This window comes from Spermophilus citellus (assembly GCF_964194105.1).
Source record: "Spermophilus citellus genome assembly, chromosome: 9".
Classification (NCBI taxonomy): Eukaryota; Metazoa; Chordata; class Mammalia; order Rodentia; family Sciuridae; genus Spermophilus; species Spermophilus citellus.
In genome coordinates this window covers 125,873,683-125,898,829 of record NC_138191.1, presented here as the reverse complement: position 1 = coordinate 125,898,829, position 25,147 = coordinate 125,873,683, and the positions used below count along the sequence as shown (strand labels likewise).

The 25,147-nt window shown below is 54.4% G+C and overlaps 1 protein-coding gene across 3 annotated transcripts in view; it reads right to left on the bottom strand.

Moving 5' to 3' along the window:
- The window catches only part of TMCO4 (transmembrane and coiled-coil domains 4), a 77,202-nt gene that overhangs the window by 24,520 nt on the left and 27,535 nt on the right, over positions 1-25,147 (bottom strand). For all 3 annotated transcript variants that reach the window (XM_081305437.1, XM_081305435.1, XM_081305436.1), the window contains exons 6-12: positions 18,121-18,253; positions 10,411-10,508; positions 10,146-10,289; positions 9,553-9,672; positions 5,933-6,097; positions 5,516-5,652; positions 2,580-2,664 (exon numbers count right to left, since the gene is read on the bottom strand). In XM_081305437.1, coding sequence (XP_081161563.1) covers positions 2,580-2,664; positions 5,516-5,652; positions 5,933-6,097; positions 9,553-9,672; positions 10,146-10,289; positions 10,411-10,508; positions 18,121-18,253 — 882 coding nt within the window. The remainder of the gene's footprint in view (positions 1-2,579; positions 2,665-5,515; positions 5,653-5,932; positions 6,098-9,552; positions 9,673-10,145; positions 10,290-10,410; positions 10,509-18,120; positions 18,254-25,147) is intronic.

Sequence of the window (25,147 nt, the reverse complement as noted above, 5' to 3'; positions counted from 1 at the left end):
GGTGACCAGGAAGGGAGCAAAATGACAACAGCTCAGTGGATGGCAGCTTTTCAAGGCCTCCCTGGGAGGAGTGGATTTAGAGGGCAGGGAGGAGCAAGCAAAGATGGCCAGACACACAAGGGGTTCCAGCTCTGACAGCCACCACAGGGGTGAGGCTGATGGAGAAAAGGGAAGTGCTTGACTCCCCAGGAAATCAAAAGGGTCCCAGGCACTGCTGTTTTAAGCCACTGGGTTGGAGAGGTGGCTTTACAGCAATCCAGAAGAGACAGGGTGTTAGTGAATGTGATACAAGCAGAGGTCTTAAGTTTGCACACCTGGTTTGCTTGGCTCTGGCACACTTCTGCCATGAACAGAGCACTCCCTGGGTAGCTGCTGCCCTTTAACCTCCCCAGAACTGAGCCTGGAGCCAAGCCTGCCAGCTTTACAGAGGCCATCTCAGGGTCAACAGCACACAGCCCACGGGTAGATCCTAAGTGTGATCTGTACCCTTCTGAGTTATGGTGTTCTTTGTTACACAGCATCACTACAGCAAGAACTGACTGAGACACCTACCCTGCCTCTTTACAAAACCACACGTCTTTATGGCATAGAGGATTCTATGTTCTCCTGTTGAGAAGTCCTGCCCCCCATTTCCCCTGAGAGATTCTGACATTGCAGTCCTCATCTGCACAGAGTAGTAGACTGTAAAATGGCACTGTGCAGTCGGGGTCAATGGTGAGGCTGTCACTTCAAGAGAGCCATTTACGGAAGTGGTAAAGAGCTGGGAACGGGGAGACACTGTGGGTCTGTGGCGGGTTCCTCCCAGCAGGCCAGTGTCCCAATGGACTCCTTGTAGTAGGTGGAGGGGGGAGGAAGGTAGAAGATGGCTTATTGATGCGCTGTACCCCCGGTGATGCCTGGGACAGGGAGGGATGTCTACGGAAAGGGAAGGCCCAATGTCCTCTACCTTTACCCACGTTCACCCTGCTTCCTTGCCGGTTATTGCTGACTTCTGACCCCAGCCTGGAGCTTCCTGGTGAGCACGGCCCAGGCTGGCTCCCCAGGCCTGCTGCATGCTGGTCCCAGGCTACCCAAAGCTCCTGGGAGTAGGACGGTGGTGCTGGTTGTTTCCCAGGCAGGAAGAAAACCAGGGAAGGGGGAGGCTGCGGAAAGCTTGGAGGGGGTGGGGGAGGGCAGCAGGGCAGCTGAAGGGACCCAGGGCAGAGCACAGATCCAGCAGTGTGGCCCTTCTACTGTCAACGCCGTGCACGGCATGTCCACCCTGCCTTGTAGCCAGGAAAAGAGCACCTGTCCAGTCCCCTTAGCACTGGGGGCACGTTTTGTCAAACTTAAACAGCGAGATGAGCCATGCCCCTGAGCCGTGCCCCCGAGCTCCAGGCCGCTGCCCGCCCTCTGGAAGTGAAAACAAGGAGACGACACCTGGCTGAGGCTTCTTCAGTCCAGCCAACTGCAGGCCTCCCGTCCCCTGCCCCTGCTTGTGGGAAGTCCAGCAGCAATTGTACTGCCACTCAGGGTGACAAGGACGGGGTTGGCTGTGACTTTGGCAGGCTGAAGCTCTGCAATGACGTCATGACACTCTGGTCAACCAAAGGCTGGAGGATTGGGGCACCTCACTTGCTTCTCAGAAAAACCCTTGGGGGGGTCACTGAGTGTACAAGAAGGGAAACGGAGGGCAGAGAGGCGCCCCGTGAAGGCCTGGGTAGGCCTGGGCCCTGTCTCCCCAGCCCTCTCTTGCTCCTCTGTCCCCTCTCAGTTCTTCTGCTCATCTTAAGAGTCCTGCTGCTGCGAGTGCCACCAGGAGGAAGGACAGCCCACACCCCAGGGGCGGTGGGCCACAAGTGCTCCGAGCTCTGGGGCTCACTCCCCAGCCACCGGCCTCCCGCAGCCTCTGCTGACAGATGTGACCAAAGCCAGCATTTGGTCCTGGAGCCCTCGGCCACCTGAGGCCAGCTGCAGGGCCCTCAGGGTTCCTGCTGCCTTGACACAGGATGGAGGACACGGGGCAAGGGAGGACCCCTCCACAGGGGTCTGTGTGGGTGGATGGTGAGGGAGGTTCGTCCACCCAGAACGTGTGAACGAGCCCTTTTCTGGAAGAAGGGTCTTTACAGGTGTAACTAAGTTAGAAGTCTTGAGATGAGGTCATCCTGGAGTCTAGTGGCCCTCAAGCCAATGACACTCTTCTTACAAGAAAGAGAGGAAGGAGACGCCATGGAAAGACAGAGGCAGAGACCTGAGTGAGGAACACCACGGAATACTGGTGGCCAGAGGCCAGAAGAGACCAGGAGGGATCCTCCTCTAGCGCCCACGGAAGGAATGCATCCTGCCAACGAGCTTCCGAACAGAAGGATCCATGTCACCACAGGGCTGACCACCATCCACCCTCTCCAGTTTATGTGCAGAAAGAATGAATCATTTGACAAATGGCGTTAACTACTTCCCCCTATTTTTAAACTATTAACTAGTATTTCTGAGAACTAGGAACACGTTTTCAAAGCTGGTGACCCTGGGGCTCAGAACCTCTTTGGCCTGGGTGACCAACCTGGGAAGGGTTTCTGTGTGTGACGATGAGCCAGACTCACCTTTCTCCCGAGCCATCTCTTGCAGACAGAAGTAGATAACTCTGGCTCCCAGGCTGAACCCAATCAAGGTGACAGGTCGCTGGCCCTGGGGAGAAAGGAAGGGCACAGGTGTCTGGTACAGCCAGTTCTAGCACAGCGCCAAGGTAGCTTTAGTGTCTGCTTGTCCTTGAATGAGTCACTCCTGTGCCATTCAGGGTCCCCGAGCTGTGAGGTCTTCATGCAGAATTGCCCCTCATTTAGGCAAGAGTGTCCCTGCTGGTGGGCAGCCTCTGGCGGGATTCATTCCCTGTCATCTCAAGCCATTATCAGCCACTGTCTCTTCTTCCTCGGGAGACACGACTGGTCAATGGCCAGGGCTCCTTCCCTCGGACTCATCTGCCTGTGGCAATGATGCAGTGAGACCCTCTGGGGCTGGGGAGGTCAGGCAGAAGGCACCCCAGGCGTGATGGGTAAAAAGCAAAGAGGGACGCAGGAGAGATGGCTGCTTCATTTCTAGATAGGAAGGTGGGACACAAAGCACTGGCTTCAAATGACAGGATTAGGAAGCAAGTCAGATCAAAGAGGATTCTTGGGGCTCACGCACCTGTAGGAAAGGCAAGTTATTTTGGAAAGTCTCTAAAGAAAAAGAAATCTGTCTGGGGAACCTGGGTACGTTCACAGGGAGGGAGGGGGCAGGTGAGCTCCAGAGGCCCACCGTGGCTTCCCCACTATTCCTTGTCCTCCCAGCACCTGCTCTGTGCCCTGGTCGATTCACCACCACAGAAAAACCTCCATTAAACAGTATTTGAAACCCGCAGGAGCTTTGTAGCAAAAACTGCCTCATCTCTCAATATCCCTTCTCCCCTCTGTTCTTCGGTCCTGGAGCAGAGTTTTCCCGGGCCACAGCCACCCAGCCAGAGACCAAGTTTCCCTGCCTCCCGTGTAGCTGGGGTGGCCTAGGAACTGGAGATGAGGGGCAGCTGTGACTTCTGCTTTTCTTTTTTTTTTTCTGTGAGGTCTGGAAGGGGGTGCGAGGCTGGGAGATCCTTTCCTGACCACAGAGAGGAGCCGGGTGCTCCAGGTGAGCAGCCAGGAGACCCAAGGAGCCCGGGGTCCCTACACTGTGAAGTCACCACGAGGGAGATACATCCCCATCCCTGCAACCTGGGGACACCCCCTTCAGTGGAAGAGGGACTCTGCAGCTGTGATCAGCTTAAGGATCCTGACCGAGACGGGGAGATGATCCTCGATTGTCTGGGTGGCCGAGGTCATCGAGGGAGTCCGCATAGAGGGAGGCAGAATGTGTCACTTGGACAGAGGCAATGAGATCACGGAAGCAGGAGAAGAGAGAGGAGCTCTAAGGTGCCACATGCACTGCTGGGTTTGAGGGTGGGGGAGGTACCACTAGCCAACAGAGGCCCAGGTGGGTGCCACCCGGGAACCTCCCTGGGATGCAGCTCTGTGGATACATTGGCCTTTGCTCTCCAGAGCTGTGAGATAATAAATTTGCAGAAGAGACTTCATTTGGGTGAAGCCAGTCAGTTTGGGGGGATCTGTCATTTTAATAGGAAATGAACACACCCTGCCTTGGCCACTGAGACGAGACTGTCACGTGGCAGAGAATAAACTTCCCTCTCCTGTAGCCGATGCTGCTTTGGTCTTTGCATTGCAGTCAAAGCTGCCAAAGGACTTTTGGTGTTTTGTTTGTTTGTTTGTTTTTGCACAAAGCCTCAGGGATTGGATGGAGCTCTCAGTTTCCCGGCGGAAACGTAAGCACAGTGTCAGGAACCGCTAGGCATCCCTCCAACTCCCCCTCCCCTGCGTCCACAGTAACTGAGTTTCAGCTGGCTTCATTGTCACTCAGAATAAAGACCATTTCCCGGCCTCGGTGGCAGCTTGGTGTGGTCCTGTGACTGGGCTCTGGCCAGCGAGGCCTCAGCTGCACGCTGGAAGGCCCGGGCTCCTCCACTAACTCCTCCTTTCTCCGGCTGGCTGGAGCTCTGATGTGGCCATCGTGGACCAGGAGGTCCAGGTCAGCTACAGCAGAGACGAGCCAACCCAGAGGGGGTGGAAGGAACCCGGGCTCTGCTCCCTGGCACACCACCTGAGAATCTCAGGGTCTCTTCAGGTTTTTCTAGGAAAAATAAACTACTACCTCATTTAAGCCACGGGTATTGGTTTTCACCCACTTGCAGCCAAAACAAATCCTAACAATATGGCCACCCCTGTGCTGTTTCTCAAATGTTTGTGTCTGTTTACTCCATCTTATTTCAAAGGGGACAGTTTAACTTCCCTGGTAAACACATCTTTACTGGATTCAAATTCGGCGGGAGTGGAGGGTGTACTGGGGATCAAACTCAGGGGCACTCGGCCCCTGGGCCACATCCCCAGCCCTATTTTATATTTCATTTAGAGACAGGGTCTCACTGAGTGGCTTAGGGCCTCAATTTTGCTGAGTCTGGCTTTGAACTCACGATCCTCCTGCCTCAGCCTCCCGAGTTGATTCAAATTTTAAATGTACTGTGATGATTTCTCTTCCTAACCATTTCCCAGGGTATTTAGACCAGTAGAGATTTCCTCTGACCATCACTTGATAATTCTAGGAAGAAGCCCATGGCCACTGGACATGTGAGTTTCACTGGCTTGTGGACTTGATCAACTTCTCTGCAAATCGAGTCAGAGGTTTTCAATGAAATATCACCCAACGAGCCCAACCATATTGCTAAACTCCCTAATTACAGCTGATACAGAGGGGCCTCATTTTGCTTCTGCGTGTGTGTGTGTGTGTGTGTGTGTGTGTGTGTGTGTGTCCCTGCTCCTGGCTGCAGACGCCCCTGTATTCAGTCCTCACCTGATTACCTCTAAAGTAGACTTGTTGCCAGAGCTGACATCTGTATACAAGCCACCCCCACCCCCACCTCCCATTTTGCCCCCACCCAGAGCCCCTGCCAGGTTACCTGCTGCCGGGAGAGCAGGATGTGGGCCAGGTGCTTGCCAACCTCTGCCGATCGGTGGAGACACACCCCCCAGGGGTTGTCGATGACGTTGGCGACACTGAGGAGTGAAGCCGGCCAGGTCAAGGCGGCCATGATGCCTGGGGGTGGGGAGGATAGCAGTGATGAAGCTGGGGAGTCTTTCTAGAGAAGCGATTGGCCCTGGGTGCTGGAGGGACCGCCTGCGGGGCCCAACTGGAACCTGCAGGTTTCCCCAGTGCTGCCAAATGCGGTGGTCAACACGTCTTTACTGGACAGGCACATTCTGTGGTGGCTGCTCTCCTGTCTCTTCCCATAAAGACCATGAACTCCTCATGAAGGAATGCAGCCTTCACCTCCAGCACCTGGGGGCGGCCATGGCTGGTGGAGCGGGGAACTTACCAGACAGCACAGTGTACTTGAGGGCCTCCTGGGCCACCATGTTGGCAAGACCACTGAGGATGGTTTCCAGAGCGTTGCCCAGCTCCATCAGGTACTTGGCCTCCCAGGCCAAGCAGTACTGCTCCTGGCTTCGAGCCAGGGCCGCCCAGGGGGCGCTGAAGGTACCTGGGGACAACACAGCTAGGTGGCGACTCTCCTGTCGCAGTAGTGGATGCCCCACAGGATCCACTAAACCAGACGGGCAGCGACCAGGGACTGCTCACCCCCGGGGAGCAGACAGGAGGCCCATCCTGGCCACCGTTAGCTGAGCAGAGAGGCACTGAGCCGCCCTGTGAGGCAGCCCCAGGAGCGCGTTCAACTCCTGCACACACTAGTGGGTAGGTGACCTTGGGAATATGACTCTCTGACCTTGAGCCTCACTTTGCGCACTGTGAAGTGAGGAGATAGATATTAGTTATGTCCCTTCACAGGGTGGTTGTAAGGAGGAAGTGTCTGCTGTCTATGTCAAGCGTCATTTGATCCCACCCTGGGGAATTAGTTCGGGGACTGAGCTACCAACAAACAGTGGGACCAACAGTTGTCTGTGTGTCTGCGGCATCTTGTTCAACAAACAAATAGCTGGAGACTGGGGAAGAGGGGCTTGGGCCCAGCTTGGCTGGGGAGTCCCATTTTTCTGGGCCTTGATTTCCTTACCTGAGAAATAGAAATGGAAGACAATCGTGGGTGGGCAAGGAGGCAGCGGGGCCCTGGTGGCCTGTGTCAAGCAGGGGCACGACCAGGGCTGCTGGCCTCCCTTCCTCCTGCCCCACCACAGAGGGGCACCCGATCTGCTCCCCCTGCGGCCACGGGACCTCCTCCCAACCCCACCTCAAACCCGCCTTCAGCTCCCAGGTCTGACGTGGGCCTCCCTAGCTCGCTCTCCCTGGCCCTGCAGAGCCCAGTCGCCACCGGGCAGCCTTCCTATCCCCTTCCCTGCACCCGCCACCTTCCCTGGACGGTACTCATGACCGTCTCAAGTCACAGCTCATTTTTGCATCCTAGGGTTGGAGCGGCCTCTCCTGCAGTCTGGCTCACGCTGCGCTCTCTAAGCCAAGTAATCACTGAGAGGAAACAGGAAGGATGAAGGCAGAAGGAGCCTGGTCACAGACCTTCAGGCTGGACGTGAACCTCTGCTTGCCCGGCCCGGAGGCCCCGCTGTCCCTCGCAGGCTGCTGCATTGGGACATCTCCCATCTGCAGGGCCCTGCCTCAGCTCTGCACCACTTCAGGGATCGATGGCCTCTAGTTAAGGATGCAGTGACAGGCAGTGACAGGTGGCAGGTGAAGCCAGGAGAGCCGGGCCTTGCTGCTGGCCCGGGCTCTGCCTCAGCACAGCGGCTGTCTGCCCTTGTGACTCACAGTGAGGTGCGATGCCCTTTGGAACCTGGTTTCTTTTTTTTTTTCCTAAATATGTTTTCTAGTTGTAGTTCGACACAATACCTTTACTCTATTTATTTTAATGTGCTGCTGAGGATCGAACCCAGGGCCTCGCACGTGCTAGGCGAGTGCTCTACCACTGAACCCCAGCCCCATTTCTACATCTATAAGGATGGGATCATCGTCGGACTCACGCCGATGTCCACAGGATCACAGGAAAGGCTGCGTGGGCTGTGTTATATAAACTGTGAAGTGCAGTCCTGCATTGTGATGCCCTGTGGCCAAGAATATGGGCTGAGGAGTGACATGAAGTGGGGAATCTTGCCCCTTCCTGACTAGCTGGGTGGCCCTGGTGGCTTTTATGAGTTTCCTCAACTACAAAATGGGGTTGTGGTGATGCTCGACTCCGGGGCTTGGATAAGGTGGTCAGTGCCTGGTTTGTGGCTGGTGGTCAGCTACAAAGCTATTATTGTTATGATATGCAATTATGATTACTAAAGACGTGAGCAGAGGGAAGCCCAGTTATTCTCATCCCGAATCCGAGCAGGTCTGAGATAGCACTAAGGTTTCCGGAAGACAGAGAAGCTGTTTATTTTCTCCTCCCTGCACTTTGTCTAACTTGGTCATATTTTGTACAATCGCCTCTCTGTGTCCCACACTGCACTCGAACAACTAGAAGAGAACAACGAAGATGCTTTTCTTCCCCAAAAGTGAACTTGACCTTTGGCCTGGGGTCAGGTCAGTAAAATAAAACCCAGATTTGCTTTCCATCCTGGTCAGAGTTGTAAACTCCTTTACTCAGACACTTGTTCGTGTTCCCTCCTTCCTGCCGGAGAGTGAAAAACAGGTGAACGGAAACCCTGAACAACGGTCGGTCGGGAGAACTGGGTTCCAGCGCTTCCCCTGCCACATACCCCCTCTAGGCTTCCTCTTCCCACAGATCAAGACAGGAACAGCCTCTTCCTCCCTGAGCAGAGCGGGGACCACGTGACGTCACACACATCCTGGTCCCACTCTGCAGGTGCAATGCCTGACTCAGGGCAGGCAGGAGCCCAGTGCCCAGGCAATGTGGAGACCCTCTGGGGGGGGGGTGGGTCTAGAGGTCACAGGTCACAAGCCGGGGCCTCCAACACCTCCAAATGATACCTCACTTGCTTTCTTCCATGTTGTCTAGGAGAGCTGTGGCTGTCCCCACTGGGATCTCAGAGGCCTGGGAACCCGGGGCTCTCAGCACGCATGCCTGGGTGTGTGTGTAGGTGTGGCTGGGAGTCCCGGGCTCCCCTGTCCTCTCTCTAACAGAGGACTCGCTGCTGAGCCTCCAGCTGGACAACTGCAAAGGGGAGCCAGGCAGCCAATGGACGGAGGCTGGCAAGTCCTCCAAGCCACCCTGGTCGATTGCCCAAGGCACGCACACCCAGATGCAGATGTCTGTGGGATGCCCCCTAGAAACCAGCCGCGCGTTATCTAGCTCAGCCTCATCTTCGTAGCAACCCTAAAAGACAGGAATTTGCTTCCTTTGACAAGTGAAGTCAGGGGAAGTCAAATAACTTGCTTGAAGTCAATGGCCAAGTCATACTGACCTCTCCCCAGGTGACTGAAACCCTTGACCACCTTCTACTTGCTCAAGGACAAATTCAAGTTCCTTCGTGGTGTGGCCCCAGCACACTCCTGCCTGCTGGACCCAGCTAACTCCAGCCAGCTCTTAGCTTAAACGTCACTTCTTCCAAGGACCTATCCCCAAAGCACCTCATACTTCCCCTTTTGTACCACCCACAAAGTTTCCCTATAATCACTTGGTCTTATGTGTTCTGCAGGAACAGAGGCCGTGACTGGCCACCCACCACTGAATTCCTAGGGCCTGGCTTTGCTCACGGTACGTGGTCATTACGATACGTTATAAATACTGCTGGTGGGTGAATAGACGGATGGTGGATGGTTAGAGGTGGGTAAGTGATTGCTCAGTGGGTGGGTGGATACTCTGGAATGCTGCTGGATGGATGATGGATGGATGGGTGGAAGGATGTGGGACAAAGTTATGTCACCTCTCTGGGCCTCAGTTTCCTCCTCTGCAAAAATGGAGCTCTCCTTACCCACCCCTAGAGACACATGCAGGTAAGAACCTAGCCCAGGTCTGGCCAGCAGCTGCAGGCCCAGCTCCACTACCACCCGCCTCCCTCGGAGTCCTTCTCCAGTCCTGGTCCTTACGGTATTTGCCGGACGCGAGCCACCCAGTGATGGCGATGGTGATGTGCAGCTGCCTGCCCTCCGTCAGGGGCAGGAACGTGAACTCCTCAATGGCTCCCACCCGCTTCTTCATCTTGTATCCTGAAGAGCAAATGGAGGTGAGTGGGACCTGGGGTTGTTGGTCAGAGGGGCTGTCTGTGCTCAGACGGTGGGCACCCAGGGTTTACCCTGCTCCTGCCCGGTCCTGGTTTTGCCGTCCACCTGTTCAGGTACTCTTGGTGAGAGTGACTGTCAGCAGGGAGTGATGCTCACTTGGGGACCTGGGTGGGGATCTGTGTGACTGAGGGCCATCGACACAGGTGAGGCAGGTACAGGAAGGGCGGCTGTGTGCTCTCTGAACATGAGGGAGCCCATGTGTCTCACTGAGGGGGGACACCAGCTTGTCAAACCTGGCCTCACTCTGGCCCTTGCCGAGTTCCCTCTCACCCTGGGCCAGTTCTCTCTGAAGCCTGCTGCAGGTGTGGGCAGGGCCGGGCCCAGAATGACAAACCCAGGCTGCCCCTGCCTCCCCAGGAGCCATCCCTGGGGCCAACTGCCACCCCAGCGAACCTCACCCGTCAGGCCAGCTCCCGCTGCACCGAACAGAGAGGTCATGACGGCGATGCCAGCTGCTGAGCCCAGCGCTGCTGCCCCAGCGCTGCCGATGATCGTCGCAGCTCCAGCAGCAACGAGGGGGGCAGCCAGACCGCCGGTCACACCTGCAAGGAACGCAGCCGGGAGGCCAAGGTGGGCATGACCGCTGGGGCCGCTCCCCAGCAGACACTGGGGCCGCCCCCTCGGAGCCCAGCACATCCCTGGCGCTTCTCCAGCAAGCCTTACCCATCAGGGTCCCTCCTCCTACGGTGGCCAGGCCTATCAGAAGGTACCGCTTCCATTTCCTCCGTTTTTCTCTCTTCTTCCGGGATGCCTCAGCCGTCCTGGGAGAGAAGAGGTTGGGCTTCTGGGTCACCGATGCCCAGGATCCCGTGGGACCTCCCACCGTGCCAACCCCCCAGCCTTGGTCAGTGGCGGGTAGGTCAGTGCCATACAGAGTAAGAACCAGAGTCGCCCTGGGCCCATCGGTGGTTTTAAAAAGCTGAAAACTTTGTAAAACCCAACTGGGGAATCTCAGCGTATATATGGGGTGCACACTTACCCAACAGATCCATCCTAATAGGTTTGCAACTTGAATAATGAAAAGACAAAAAAAAATAATAATAATAATAGCAAGAGAAGCACAAAAATATACCATTCAACAGATGGACCCTCGATGAGTACGAAACAGCACCCCAGACTCCACCGTGTCCGGCCTCCCTTCCTCTCTCCCCACGCTGACACGGGATTCCACCTCCCTCTGGGACGGGTGGAAACCAGTTTTGTTCAGAAGAACCACTTCACAAGGGAGTGCTTGACTTTGAAGCAGTAACTAGACTCGCTGAGACTCAAAATGTAAACCCTACACAATCTGGCAAAAGGAAAGTCTCCGGAGTGAATGAGTGTCCCCCAAACAGCCCTGGTTAGTGCCTGGGTACCAGATGTCCCATCTCTTGGTTGGACATTCAGCCCTCGGGTGCTGAGGCCGCCGGGAGCCAGAGGGGAGGCGGAGGGCGGGACAGAGTGGTCATGATGTGGGAACTCTGCACTGAAGCTGGAGTTTGGACAACGACTCAATGTGGAGTGAGAGCAAATGACAGTGATGATAAGTGATAAAAAAAAAAAAGGTTAATATTTAGTGAGGGCTTCTCCCTCCAGCTACTGTGCTAAGCACGTCCCACACTTTATCTGATTCCAAGCAGTTTTATTATCACACACACATTAGAGATGTGTTTGGATTTAACCGCAGCTGCTTCCCAGGGGCTGCGGGGTCCATTAAGAGGTCCCCTGGGAAGCTTGTGGCCCGAGGGCTGGTGCTCTCAGAGTGCTGGGCGAAACAGCGGCTGCCTGGGTCTAACGCCCCAGGGCCCTGCGCCTCTGTCTCCTGTTGTGTACAATGGTGACAATAAGGTGGCCCTCACTGTTGCTTAGTGGAACCTGAGCTCCTTCCTGCTGTGCCTATTGGGTCGACTGCGCTTAGTGTGACTAGGCACAGAGCGGAAACCCACGCGCTCAAACCCGCAGTTGTTTCCTTCCTGGGCTTCCTTGTGCAAGTGGAGTCAGCTGCGCACCCTGAGCTGCCACCTCTGTGGCTTTCTGCCAGCTCCCAGGGGTAAAGCCCGGCCCTGCCTGCAGAGCCGCGGAAGCCATCGCTTCTCAGCCTGGGTGGCCCTGGTGACCAAGTGCAGGGTAAAGGGAACCAGCGGCCCACATCTGGGCACACCAGGGGCTGCTTTCCCATGGTGGAGACTTTCCTTTTGCAGGCGAGGCAAGCGCTCTGCCTCTGAGCCGTGTCCCCAGTCTCCTTAGTTGAACTTTATGTTGTCAGCGGAGTGGGATGACGTGGAACCACAGTCATCTGGCAGAGACGACTGAGGGGAACCTGATGTCAGGATTGACTGGCAAACACAGGGGTGACTTCTACCTCCACTGCGGTGGTGGCTGGGCCACCAGGGTCCCTCCCTGTGGGAAGATTGTCCAATCACGACTCAGTGTCCTGGGGGATGGGTTTTAGGACCCCCGGATGCCCCAATCCACAGGCGCTCAAGTCCCTTATATGAAATGGTGCGGTATTTTCTTAGAACCTACACACATCCTACTGTATACTTAAACTATCTCTAGATTTCTTATAATATCATGCAAAGGCTATGGGAATAGGTGTTAGACTTACAGTTTGGGGGATAAGGACAAGGGGAAAATGTCCCTGCATTTTCACGAGACCCAATCCCCCCCCCCATTTTTTTGGTACTGGGGATTGAATCCAGCAGGGCTTTACCACTGAGCTACATTTTCAGTCCTTTTTTACTTTATTTTAGAGACAGGGCCTCTCTATATTGTGGAAGCTGGCTTCCAACTTGCGATCCTCCTGCCTCAGCCTCCCAAGTTGTTGTGATTACAGGCATGTACCATTGCGCCTGGTGAATTTTTTGTTTTTAAGGTTATAGATGGACACTATACCTTTATTTATTTTTTATGTGGTGCTGACGATTGAACCCAGTGCCTCATATGTGTTAGGCAAGCGCTCTGTCACTGAGCTACAACCCCAGTCTCAGCGCCTGGTGAATTTAAAAATAATAATAATAATTTTCATCCATGGTTGGTTGAATCTGAGGATATGGAACCTGCTGGCCGACTGCACGTCCCTGCCCTGGGTGGTCATGTGACCTACTCTAACAGCTGAAATGCAGGCAGAAGTAATGGTTGCTAATGGTGGAGCCTTTAAGACTGCAGGAGCCGGCTGGGCCTATAATCCCAGTGACTTGGGAGGCTGAGACAGGAGGATTGGGAGTTCAAAGCCAGCCTCAGCAACTTGGTGAGGCCCTCAGCAACTTCACGAGACCCTGTCTCTAAATAAAATATAAAAAAAATCTCTGGGGATATGACTCAGTGATTAAGTGCCCCTGGGGTTCAATCCCCGGTGCCAAAGAAAACAAAAACTGCCGGAGGTGGCTATGTCTCCTTTGGCTCTGAACTGGGACCAGCATCATTCCAGGCAAACTGGAACTCAGAACCAAGCCAATGTGGATGACAGTCACAGCCAACCTGCAGTGGACACATGGTATAGGCCAGACCCGAGTCTTCAACGCTGGCTGTTGGGATCGGGGCCTTGTTCATTACAGCAACCAAGTCTACCTCTCCTGATGGCCACAACTCCACTTTCTCTGTGCCTTTGCGCAAATTGCTTGTTCCTCCTGAGTTTCTTCATTGAATGAGTGAGCATAACAACAGTGTGTAATTCCCAGGGGTGGGGGAGGCCAAAATGAGGTGAGCCATGTGGTCACTGGCATATGTAACCATCTAGTACATACACCTGTTGCTATTATCATCCTTTTTATTATCACAATAATTTCCTCCTAAACAGGGGCTGGTGATATACTTTGCCCTTTGATTGCTTTGCCCCTTAATTGGATAATCCTTCATTCAGTTCAAAGAGGAAGGTTGGAAATTATTGATTTTTTTTTGGCCGAGCTCAAGACCTGATGGAAAAAAAAGGCCAGCTGGTGACAACGTTCAACAGGGGCACGTACCAGGACCTGCACGTGGCTCTGAGTCAGCAGTGCCTGCTTTCAACAATCACTGGCTGGGGAGTGGGCAGAAACTGGGGATGGGTGTCTTGAGCCCAGGTCTGCTGGGGCACTCAATTTTTTTTTCCAGTATTGGGGATTGAACCCTGAGGTGCCCCATCCCCAGACTTTTTTTTTTTTTTTTTTTTTTGAGACAGGGTCTCACTAAGTTGCAGAGGCTGGCCTCAAACTTTCAATCCTCCTTCCTCAGCCTCCTGAGTCGCTGGGATTACAAGTAATCACCACTGCATCTGGTTACTGAGTTGGCCAATTTTTCTGAGCCGTGTTTTTCTCACTTAGGAAAAGAACATGGGAAATGACCCCGTGGGGGTGAGGAGAGCGCAGCGCGGCGGTTGCCAATGTCAGGTAGCAAAGTATGACCAGGTGCTGGCTCCCTGTTTCCCTCTAGGCTGTTAAGACTTCAAGATAGTGTCACCTCCTCAGTGTGCCACTCAGGACCTCTGCGTCCCGCCCCTTCACCTTCATCACTTCCTAACTCACGCTCTCCTCTGCAGAACTGGAACCACTTGCAGGTTCGTGGCCTGTACCCGAGCTCCATCAGACCCTGGGAGCGCAAGGACCTTCTCTCCTTCCCGCGTCCAGCTTGACATCACTCATCCTCCAAAAGTCAGCTGGTGCGTGACGCCTCCTCCAGGAAGCCTCCTTTGAGCCCCAAGGTTGCTAAAATCTGTGAGTCTGAGTCCCCTGAACCGTCTGTAGCATATTTATCGAGAACTCTAGGCCAGTGTTTGCAAAGGTCCCTGCTAAGAGAATCTCTGGGCATGAGGATGAGGAAGCTCACCGGTAACACCCCTCCAGGGATTCTGCTCTATCCCAACTTTGAAGGTTGTTGGGCTCAGTCTTCAGGGCACAGTCCAAGCCATCTCTGGCTCTCTATCCTCTGCAGCTTGCCCTGGGCCTGGGGCAGGGGATGCTCAGAAAATGTTTCTTGAATAGAATGCAATTATTCCAACAAAGATTGGAGGTGACCACCTTGCTGTGGCGACACAGTCTGCTATTTGTTATGAAAACCAGAGGGGCACTGGGTGCTGTGGTGCACACCTGTAATCCTAGTGACCTGGGAGGCTGAGGCAGGAGGATCAAAAGTTTGAGGCCAGTCTGGGCAATCTAGTGAGACCCTGTCTCAAAATAAAAAAATAAAAAGGGCTGGGGATGTGGCTCAGTGGTAAAGTGCCCCTGGATTCAAACCCCAGTACAAAAAAAAAAAAAAAAAAAAAAAGGAAAACAGAGGGGCACAGATCAGGTGTAATGGCTAAATAAAAATGTGCAGTCAGAGCGTAGATCAATCACAGTCTGAAAACTTTTGTGATTACTTCCCATTTGTTATTTTTATTTTATTTTTTGGGTGACGGGGATTGAACTCAGGGACACTCGACCACTGAGCCACATCCTCAGCCCTATTTTGTATTTTATTTAGACACAGGGTCTCACTGAGTTGCTTAGGGCCTTGCCATTGCTGAGGCTGGCTTTGAACTCGTGATCCTCTTGCCTCAGCCTCCCGAGCGGCTGGGATTACCTGCGTGCACTACCGCACCTGGCCCATTTGTTGCTAAGAAGCTCATTCAGACTAGACATGGTGGCTCTGAACCCTAGCTGCAAAGCTCCTGAGTTATTCCTGGCACTGTCTGCTTCTAGATTCCTCCTAGGGTGACATCTACACGTCCCTGGTGCCTGACAGTCATCACTTTAATCTGAGTTGATGGAGGAGAGCACATGGCCTGATTGGAATCAAACACTGAGCAGTGTCCGCGGGCCTGGGCGGCTGTGTGATTCAAACGCCTGGCTCCAGCACAGCGAGTCCACTTCACAAAGACGACGGGGTGGGTGACAGGCCTCCTCCTGCTTTGTGTGATTATTTAAATGTTTATCAGAGTTTGTTGATTGGAAAAGAAGGTATTTTTCCTAGAGTTACTTCGCTGAGTTATTCTGGCCTGACAATCAGCCGACTGGCCACTCTCCCTTTTAGTATGTGCACGTTCTTAGCAATCCTTTGCTACATAAAATGAACAGACTTCCTGGTCATTGTTAATTATCCCAGATTTCACCCCCCACTCCCCCCAGGTACTTCTGCTGGGGGGACTTTCAGCGGCTAACGCTCAGGAGGTGACGTCTGCGCTAAGTCACATCTAGAACGCATCCTCCCTTTTCCTTGGAAGCACAGATTCAGATGACTCCAAATCCAGGTGACAGCTCTGTCCCTCTTATAGACTTTGCCCTGTGCTTAGACACGAGGGCAGCCCGTACCAGCATATGATCGCTGGCCACCCTCACGTCTGTCTGGATCACTAGAAAGGATCTCGGGTTGGCTTTCCCTGTCACCAGAGCAGAGCCAAGGCCACGAGGAGGCTTGTGGGTCAGATCCCCAGCTGATGTCAGAGACACCCAAGAAGGGCACGACACCAACGCTGCCCGTCTCATAGGGCCACGAATAAACCTTACTCCTAGGAGGGCTGCTCCCCACCCTGAGGTCCTCCCCTCCTCTGGGCCTCTGAGCGCCCCAGCCCACCACCTGCTTTGTTGTCCTCACCTTCTCGGGTTCACAGACAGGGGGTGCTCTCTCTCCCAGGGGCCCAGGGGTCCTTTCCTAGTAAAAGCTCAGACAGCCCCACAAAGAATTCTCTTCACTTCCTTCTTCAGCATTCAGGAGGGAACCTGGGATTGCCAACCAGATCTTGAGGGATACAGTAAATGACATTCAGACTGGACATGGTGGCTCTGAACACTAGCTGCAAAGAAGCACCTCCCAGAAACACGCAGCTTTGGAATTAATAGGAATCTACCTGCCATTCGATCCCCTAATCGCAAAAAAAAGAGTGTTGGTACCCAGAGAGGACAAGCAGCCTGCCCAATGTCACACAGAGAGCTAGTAGCAGAATTGAACTGAAATCCAGGCCCCTTGGTAGACAGATGCTGTGTCTCCGCTGGGCCTCAGATCTTCCTGGAGACCACAGACAGAATCTGAGAGGTCTTCATAGTCCCTAAAACTACATTTTCCCCCCTGGGGAAAGGGTGCATATGCAATAATAACACAATTATAATAGCTTCATTGAAAACAGCAAATCATGAGCTTTATGGACCCGTTACTCCTTCCCAGGCTCATGTGAAGCACTTTACACGTATGAACTCATTTCAGACCCACAAGAATCTGATGAGGAAAGTCCCACTGTTATCCCCATTTTGCACATGAGGACACGGAGGCCCAGGGAATTTAAAACTTGCTCAAGGTCACGTGGCTGGTAGAGTTGGGGCCGTGTTAGAGTCTGGTTCCCATCTTCCCTGATCTAGTGTTACTGATATCATCAGAACAAATCCCCCTGGGTAAACACTCCTTCCTGTCAATAAGATTCCTAAGTAGGAGCAGAGAAGTTCCTTAATTTCAAGGCTCCAAGACCCTGCTAATTTCTCATACAGCCAAAGAGCCGGGCAGCCCTGTTGATTGTCTGGCCCAGGCCTCTCCTTCCAGACACAGCGCTGGGAGTCAAGCAGGGACGATGGTTTTAGGTTAATTCCACAAATCACCTTTGCTCCTTTCTCAAGGTCCTTTGCCCCATAAACCCTGGTGGAGGCGGCTCTGGCTCTGAACTTGACTTCAGGGCTAAACTTCCAACTGGGCTGAGCTGGTGTGACCGGGCTGCTCAAAGACAGACACAGTGGATGAAGGGGACCAGGGCTGGGCGGACGTGCCTGGTGCCAGCCGCCCTCAATTAGGCTGCGACAAGGGGATTGATTTATTGCCCTGGGGTTCGATTCCCTTTTACAAAGAGCTGGTCAGGTCACCAGGGTCATTTCCCTTCGCTTCTGCTCTAGAGCTGATGGGCTCGGGACATGGGGGACGGGGGAAGGGAAGGATGGGATACTGTGAGCATCTGCCGTGTGCCAGCTTGGGGCCAGGCACTTCGTGTGGTCACGGTCTTCTTTCCCAGTGACTCTGGGAGGCTGTTTGTCCTTCCTGATTTATAGGTAGGACTGTTTCAGTCTAGAGAAAGGAGGCCACCTGCTCGAGATCCCATGGCACTGGGTGTCAGAAGTGGGATTTGAAGCCGGGTCACCTGGGCCCATGGACAAGCTGTCACAAGAGTGTGAGTGGAGCAGGGTGTTAGGGACGTGGGGTGTTGAAGTCATAGATTCCAGGCCTTAACATTCATTCGTCTGATTCTCTCTTCTTACAAATGAAGACTGAGGCCCAGAGAGGGCATGCGGCTTGCTTAGGTCACACAGGGAATTGGGCTACCACTGGGACTCTGTCCAGTGCTCCTTCCACGCACAGCACCATTTCTCAATTGGCAGAGGGGGCTCTGATATCTGCAAAGTGCAGATTTCCTCAGGTGGACATCTGTGCTCCCTGCCGGGGTGGGGGGGAGGGCTTTCTTACTCAGATTCCTCCTCCTTGGTTTCTGTCAGACTCTCAAGGAAGGTCTCTTCAAGGACGTCCAACTCCTCCAAGGACACCTGGAGCAGGGAGGTCACGTGGCAAACGAGTACTCTGGCCCGGGCATCATAGCGCCCTCAAAAGAGAGAACATGGGGAAAAATCAACAGTTTAGGTTTTAAACACTGAGATGCCAACCATGGTGTAATTAACAAAGGCCAAACCTAGAAACATCCTACCTACGAGGCTCTGTGAGTTATAAAACAGCACCGCTTCTAGGATGGTGTACTACGCAACCATCAAAATGTTAACCAAAAGCTGGGTGGTTCTTCTCACCAGTCCAATGGACGAAGATCAGTTATTTAAATCCCAAGGTTGGGGGGCTGGAGATGTGGCTCAGTGGTAGAGTGCTTGCCTAGCGTTCATGAGGCTTTGGGTTCAATCCCCAGTAACACACACACACACACACACACACACAAACACAATCCCCAGGTTGGTAAGAAAATGATAAAAACTAGTGCTCAAAGACACTGCTACCGGGAGTGTACCATGGTACCAACTTTGTGACAGGAAATTTGGCAACTATGTATCCACTTTTTAAAAAAGGGTAGATCCTCTTTGTCCCACAAGTTCCATTTCTGAAATTCTAAACTTAAAAGAAAACAATTCTTAGTACAGAAAATATTTAGCAAACAAAAGCACACTAATGAAAGTGAAGTCCGGGTTTAGGACATGAAATTGGAAATAATCTGGAGATTTCTAACATCAGGGAGTTAAATAAACAATGTACACCCCTCCAGGGGGCGCTGTGGGGTCCTCACGAAATGAGTTCCAAGGAAACTCCGTAATAACGTTTGAAACGAAATTGTTCAGACTATAAGACAAATTTTAAAGGTGGATGGAAGACTGATTCCCTGATGTGTCCTAGGGTCCCAATTAGGAAACAGGACACAACAGAAAATGGACCCATCGTGAACCTGGGTGGACTTTATAACTGGAAAAAATAATCTCTCAAAATTCAGCCACGAGTGTCCATTTGAACTCTAACTACACAGTCCGGGAATCTGAAAGACGATCCGAATACCCGGTCAGTAAGGGACGAGGGGTCAGAAAGAGGTAAAGTGAGCTGATTCTCCTGAGAACACCAGGACAGCACTGTCCACGCAAGGTGGCCCTCGTCCACCCAGCTCTGATTCCACACTGGCCTCAGCTGCCACCCCCTCCACTGGCCAGGTGATGGGTGGCCCCTGTGTGACCTCCTCTTGGGGGGCTCAGAACACACCACCTAACCACCAAGCCAGGCATGGGGGTCTCTGCATCCTCCTGTCCCTCACCCTCACGCGCAATGTCCCTAGCAACTTGTGTCCCACATCCAGCTCTTTCCATCCTGCAGCACCCACCCGGCTCAGGCCAACGGCACCTGCCAAGCAATTCCACAGTGGGTCCTCTGCTCTGTCCCATCTCGGCCCACAGAGCCCAGCCCCTGCTGGCAGCCTGCATGTGGGGACCAGCCTCCCCCAGCTCCCTCCCTTCCTCGACTCCCAGCCCCGGGCACACGTCACCCAGGTGCCTGTCAATTGGACAGTCTTGGTTTAACCCCTCCCCCCGCCATTTTCTATCTAAGGGGCCTTGGATCTCTTCATCCCTCTGATCCCGAGATAAGAAGCATAAATCGCAGAAGTTGGTGGTGCCTAGAGACAGTGGAATTTCAATAAACTTTTCTTTACAATAAAAAAAAGTATAAATCGCCACTTTGTACGAAGCGAGCTGTATTAGTTTCCCGTGGCTGCTGTAACAAAAACCAGGCTGAGGACAATACAAATGGGTCACCGCACAGTCCTACGGCCAAATATCTTAAAATCAAGGCTGTGTTCCTTTGGAGGTGCCAGGACAGAATGCCCCCCTTGTCCTGCCCTGTTTTCCCTCTTAGAAGGACCCGGGGATTCTGTGAGCCCCGGATGGCCTGGGATCGTCTCCCCACCCCAAGATGCCTCCAGCTTCAAAATCCTTTTGCCACAAAAGGTCTGTTAAGGGTTCCGGGGATTTGGAGGTGGACACCTTTGGGGACATTATTCTGCCTGTCACTTTAAGCCTTGAACTTCTATTTCCCCCAAGATGCGGCTCAGCCCCCAGCTCCTCTTGGAACCTCCTGTGGATCTCTCCTTGCACCAAGGGTCTGTGGTCCCCACCCAGGGCTCTCTTGAAGCGTCGTCCCGCAGTGACTGAACTGGTCTGCGCTCTCCTAGGCCCAGGCCGGCTGTCGGGATGTCCACCCCAGCACCCACCTCGGGCGAGGCACACGGGTTTCCCGAGTCCTGACTTAGAGCACCCTCCTTTCCCTGGCCTCGGGTTTCCGAGGGAGGGACTAGTCAATGTCACAGCCCCCAAGGTTGTGAAGTTGGAGGTTTTGGCTTTTGCAGAAATCAGGTTCTTCCTGGCCTGGGGTCTTTGGAGCCAGGCATGGTGCCCGGGGTCCCGTGGCTGCCTCCTGGGCGAGGAGCTGTCTACGTGTCAGGGGACAGACAAGAGCCCGGCTCGAGGTTACTGGGCTAATGACGGCTCCGCAGACACAGCAGCTCCCTGAGGGAGGGAAACTGCTGCCCCCAGGTGATGAGGACAGCAAGGCTTGGCCTGATGATTAATGGGCAGCCTGATAATCAGAGCTCACTCAGGCTCCATGGGTCAAGGCTGCAGTGATTCAGCCTTCAGCAGACGGCCGCCAGGTGCAGGGTGATTAATGTTCCCTAGAAATGTCAGACCGGGGCTCAGTTCTGTGGAAGGGTCACTCCCAGCGTCTGGGCGAGTGGCTGCTGGTCTGAGGCAGGTGGGTGGGGTCCCGAGCCCCAGGCTACCAGGAACGCTGGGGTTCTCCAGTCTTGGTACCACTGCCCGCTGCCAGGTGCCAACTCCCCAATGCAGGGCCTGTCCACCCCTCCACTCTGGGGCTGGGGCCAAAGGCCCAGGCACCCTTCTCGACTCCTCTGTCCTGATCCCGATGTCCAACCTCCCAGGTATATTCTGGGCTCATGCATTCAGCCGCATCTCCACTGCCACCACCTGCCACCTCACAGTAAAATCCACACTTCTTCCCATGGTCTGCAAGACCCCTTCCTGCTGCCCTCTCCCATCCCATCTTCCATCCAGTATCTGTATCTGTCCTTTTGAGAAGCCAAGCTCCTGCCTGCCTCAGGACCTTTGCACGAGTGGTTCTGGGTACCTGGGAAGTTCCTTCCTCAGAGCTCTGCCAGGCTGGTGCAGAGCTCAAATATCAACTTCTTTCCACTGGTGAAGGCTCAAATATCAACTTCTTGGAGAGGCCAGTGGCTCCTGAATGGGAGTAGCCCCTCTCTTGGTCACCGTGTCCCCATTACCCTGTTTCCTACCATTGTTCTATCTGGGAACGGATGGTTATGTACATGGTTATTGTCTGGCTCAACCCATCAGAATGTCAGTCATACAAGGACAGAACCTTTGCCTGGTTCCTTGCTCTCCCTGGGCCTGGGACAATGTCTGAGTTAGTAGGCTCAATGTCTGAGTTAGTATGCGTTGGCTCATTAACTGAAGTTCTCCCTGGCCGGCCAGGTCCTCTGCTGTGCCCACTCACCCCAAGCAGCAAACACAAAAAAAACCTCTCCGCTTCCCACGACCTCTGGAGACTTACTGTTTCCAGAACTGTCCAAGTCCTGCTCCCCCAGGGCACACGGGGGAGAGAGGGGACTCAGTGGCTGAGGCCTCTCCTCCTCCGAGTGGGATCTTCTCTCACGGTGGTGAATTCCCCTAAGTGCCCGAGCTTGAGTGTCCAGAGTCCTCTTTCTGAGACCTGCTTGTGGCTCAGTTTCCTTCCTCAAAGGCCACCTCCTCCAGGAAGCCCTCCCTGGCCCACTGCACTGCTTTCTGCTTCCTTACTGTGAATGACTTCTTCGCCTCACCACCTGACACCTCCGTCTTTGCTTGCCTGTCTTTCTCTCCAGAATCTAAGTTCCAGATTCACTGGGCGTCCCTTGCACGTGGGCCCCTGTCCCTGACACTCGGGCCCCTGCCTAAAACAAAACAGCTTTGATCATCTTCCCTCTCTGTTGGGAGAGGTCTAAAACATGGCGGGTGGTGATGCTGGGGGGGGGTCTCTGTGTCCCCTTCGGGCAGAAGTGTCCCATGGCTCGTGAGCGACTGATCTGGAAGCTTCATTCAGCCGCTGGTTGCTCTGAGTCTGAGCCTCATGCTCGGCGGGCACAGGTCTCCCAGGTCCTCGACCACCCAGGAGGCAGGTGGTGACTCCATCTTATCAAAGTGGAGACAGGCGCAGCGCGCTCTGGCCACCGCCCAGGTTCACCTGCCAGCAAGCTGCAAAGTGGGCAGTCTAGGCCACAGAAGCCGTGCCCTTGAGCCCCCTGATCACCTGGGAACCAAGGTCAGGAGCCAGTAGGACAAGGTCTTCCACACTCGCCGGTCCCTCCCAAAGCAGCCTCTGATGTACATGTGTGGCAGTGGGTGCTCCGTCCCTGGGGGGCGGCCCTCACCAGCAGCAGCACCCTGGGCTCCTGAGGTCCCCTCTAGATTGGAGATCTAAGGGCAGGGTGCCTGCGTGTCCTTCCAGCCAGGGACCTTCAGAAGTCCTTAGCCCAACAGTGACGTGGTGATGTGGCATTTTAACCCCATGTTGGGGGACGGGGGCGTCTTGAACTTCAGTGAGCATGAAGGTCACCAGGGAGCCCATGAACACTCAGTCTCTTGCTGGACATGCGGAGGTCTGGGGAGGGGCTCTGGAATTTGCTTCGGAAGCAGGTGTTTCCTACTCCAAGAGACAGAGCAGGGGGCTCTCCTGCCGCAGAGACCAGCTCTTCCAGGTCGGAGGTGGCCCGGATCACTCCTGCCCAGAGTCAGGAGTGTGACCAAGAGACCCTCCTGCACCTCGGCAGGGAAGGAAACCAGCACCTGGGCCTGACTAAGTGCCGGAGCTTGCGTCTGTGACTGCTGAGTCCCCTCCTTCTTAGGAAGCATTACGATGCCCCATTTTGCCAACTGAGGGAAGAACACACGCAGAGAGGTTAAGGAACTCTCCCAAAGCCACACAGCTGAGAGAGCGATGGATTGTGATCCAGGGTCATCTGACAACGACGTTTCTCCTCATCCCACTGTGGCTGTCTTCTAAAGGCAAATCCCCGGCTCTTGAACAAGGGGCTCTAGGACAAGCCCACACGGCCAGCTGCGAATCCGATCCCCTGTGCACGTGGGTCACAGTCATACTCAGGGATAACCCTAGGCCATGGGCCACAGGCACACTTAAAGTTGACAGATGACCCAGGAGACCAGTTCTGTGGAAAGGGAGAGTTGGGTGGTTGGAGGCTGGAGGGCAAACCAGGCATCGGCCCTGCCACCAGTGGGCAGGAGTGTGCCATCCATGCCCAGCTGCCCACCGGACACGCAAGCACACACTGGGGGGAGTCCGGGCAGCCCAGCTGGTCCCCTGGGTGGGGAAGCTGGGAACACTGCCAGAGCCGGGGCTGGAATGCCCATTCCTGGGCCCTGGCCCAGCGGCACCTCTCAGCACAGCTACTGCACGATGCCCCTCATTGTCTGGTGTGGTTTTACGCATCGAGGATGAGCGGCGCCTCTGGAGCTTGGCACTAAGGCACCTACTGGGAGAGGTGCAGGGACCACTTGTGGCTTCCTTTGGGAAGAGACTGCAGTCAATCCCAGCCCTTGGGGGGCTGCCCTCCAGACCAAATTAAAGGAACCCAGAGGCAGAAACTTCACCCCTTGTTCCAGAGACCGGGGTTGGAGTGTTCATCTGACTACCTACTGGCCGAATGGCTTCGGGTGAGTCTCTTGACCTCTCCGAGCCTCAGTTTCTTCATCTGTGAAACAGGAACAAGAACGCGTCCTCTTTTCTTCTTCTGGTGCTCAGGATGGAACCCAGGGCCTCCTGTGTGCTGGGCAGGTGCCCTGCCACTGTTCCACACGCCTGCTCCAAAAGTACTTTAAAAACTGACTTGGCTGTGGTTTGCAGTGCGTCTGGCCAGCACCTGGCACACAATAAGTGCACAGTAAATAGTAGCGAATACCCGCCGCGGTGTGGTGAACTGTCACGTCTCCATCCTGTCTGGTAAGCCTGTGGTCCTGCTGCTGTATCAGGGTGGGGCTCTTGGTCTCTTTGCTCCCTGGGGTCCAAGACCCCCTGTGGGGAGCCATTCTGACACGTGATTGGGTGACTCCCGTTAAGGGCCTGAGGCACTCTGGCTGTGTCGGAGTTATCCCGACCCTTTCCTGATGAGAGAGCCCATCCGTGTGGGGGTGTGCGTGACCACTGACCCCGGAGACCCAATCACTGACCCTGACCTTGGAGTGCAGCCCCCCCCTCAACCTTCATTGGATGGAATTCTCCCCTGAATCTCTTGTCCCCCCAAATAAAAGGCTACTCCCTGGCGTGTTCGCTCTCTCTCTCTCCTGCTAGCCCAGAGTAATCCTCGCTGCCCTGCTGGGCGGCTGGAGGCAGGGAAACAGGGAGGCGAGCCGTCTCGGACCTAGCATTAAATTAAGGTACTGTCTGTGTGTTTTATTTTGATCTCTTCTAACTAACTTAATGCCAGAACCTCATTAATGAAACCACTGCGCAGGCCGCGTGGTAGAACCCCCCTCCCGGGCCACACATATAACTGCCAGCCCTGCCCGCTCTGCGGCCATCCCTTGATTCACCAGCTTCTCTTAGCACATTGCTTCTGGAGAGTTGGTTATGGATCCCATTCTTCCCTGATGTGGCTTTTTTCCCATGAGGGAGAGACCACACTGTGTTCCAACCCCACGTCGCCCTGCCCGAGCAGGGGTCTGAGCTTCTGCGTGGGCCCAGGGTCTCCACTTTGGGAGAGAGAGCCTGGCTGGGGGACTCTCTCAGGGCAGCGGTTTCATACTTGGGCACTGATTCCTGCCCTGGACAGTCAATGACGCTAAGGAGGTTGACAAGCTGACTTCGAGATTGGCCGGGGTGGGGGCAGAGGGCAGAGAGGAGGGGCCCTTCCTGAGGCTCCTCCAGCTCC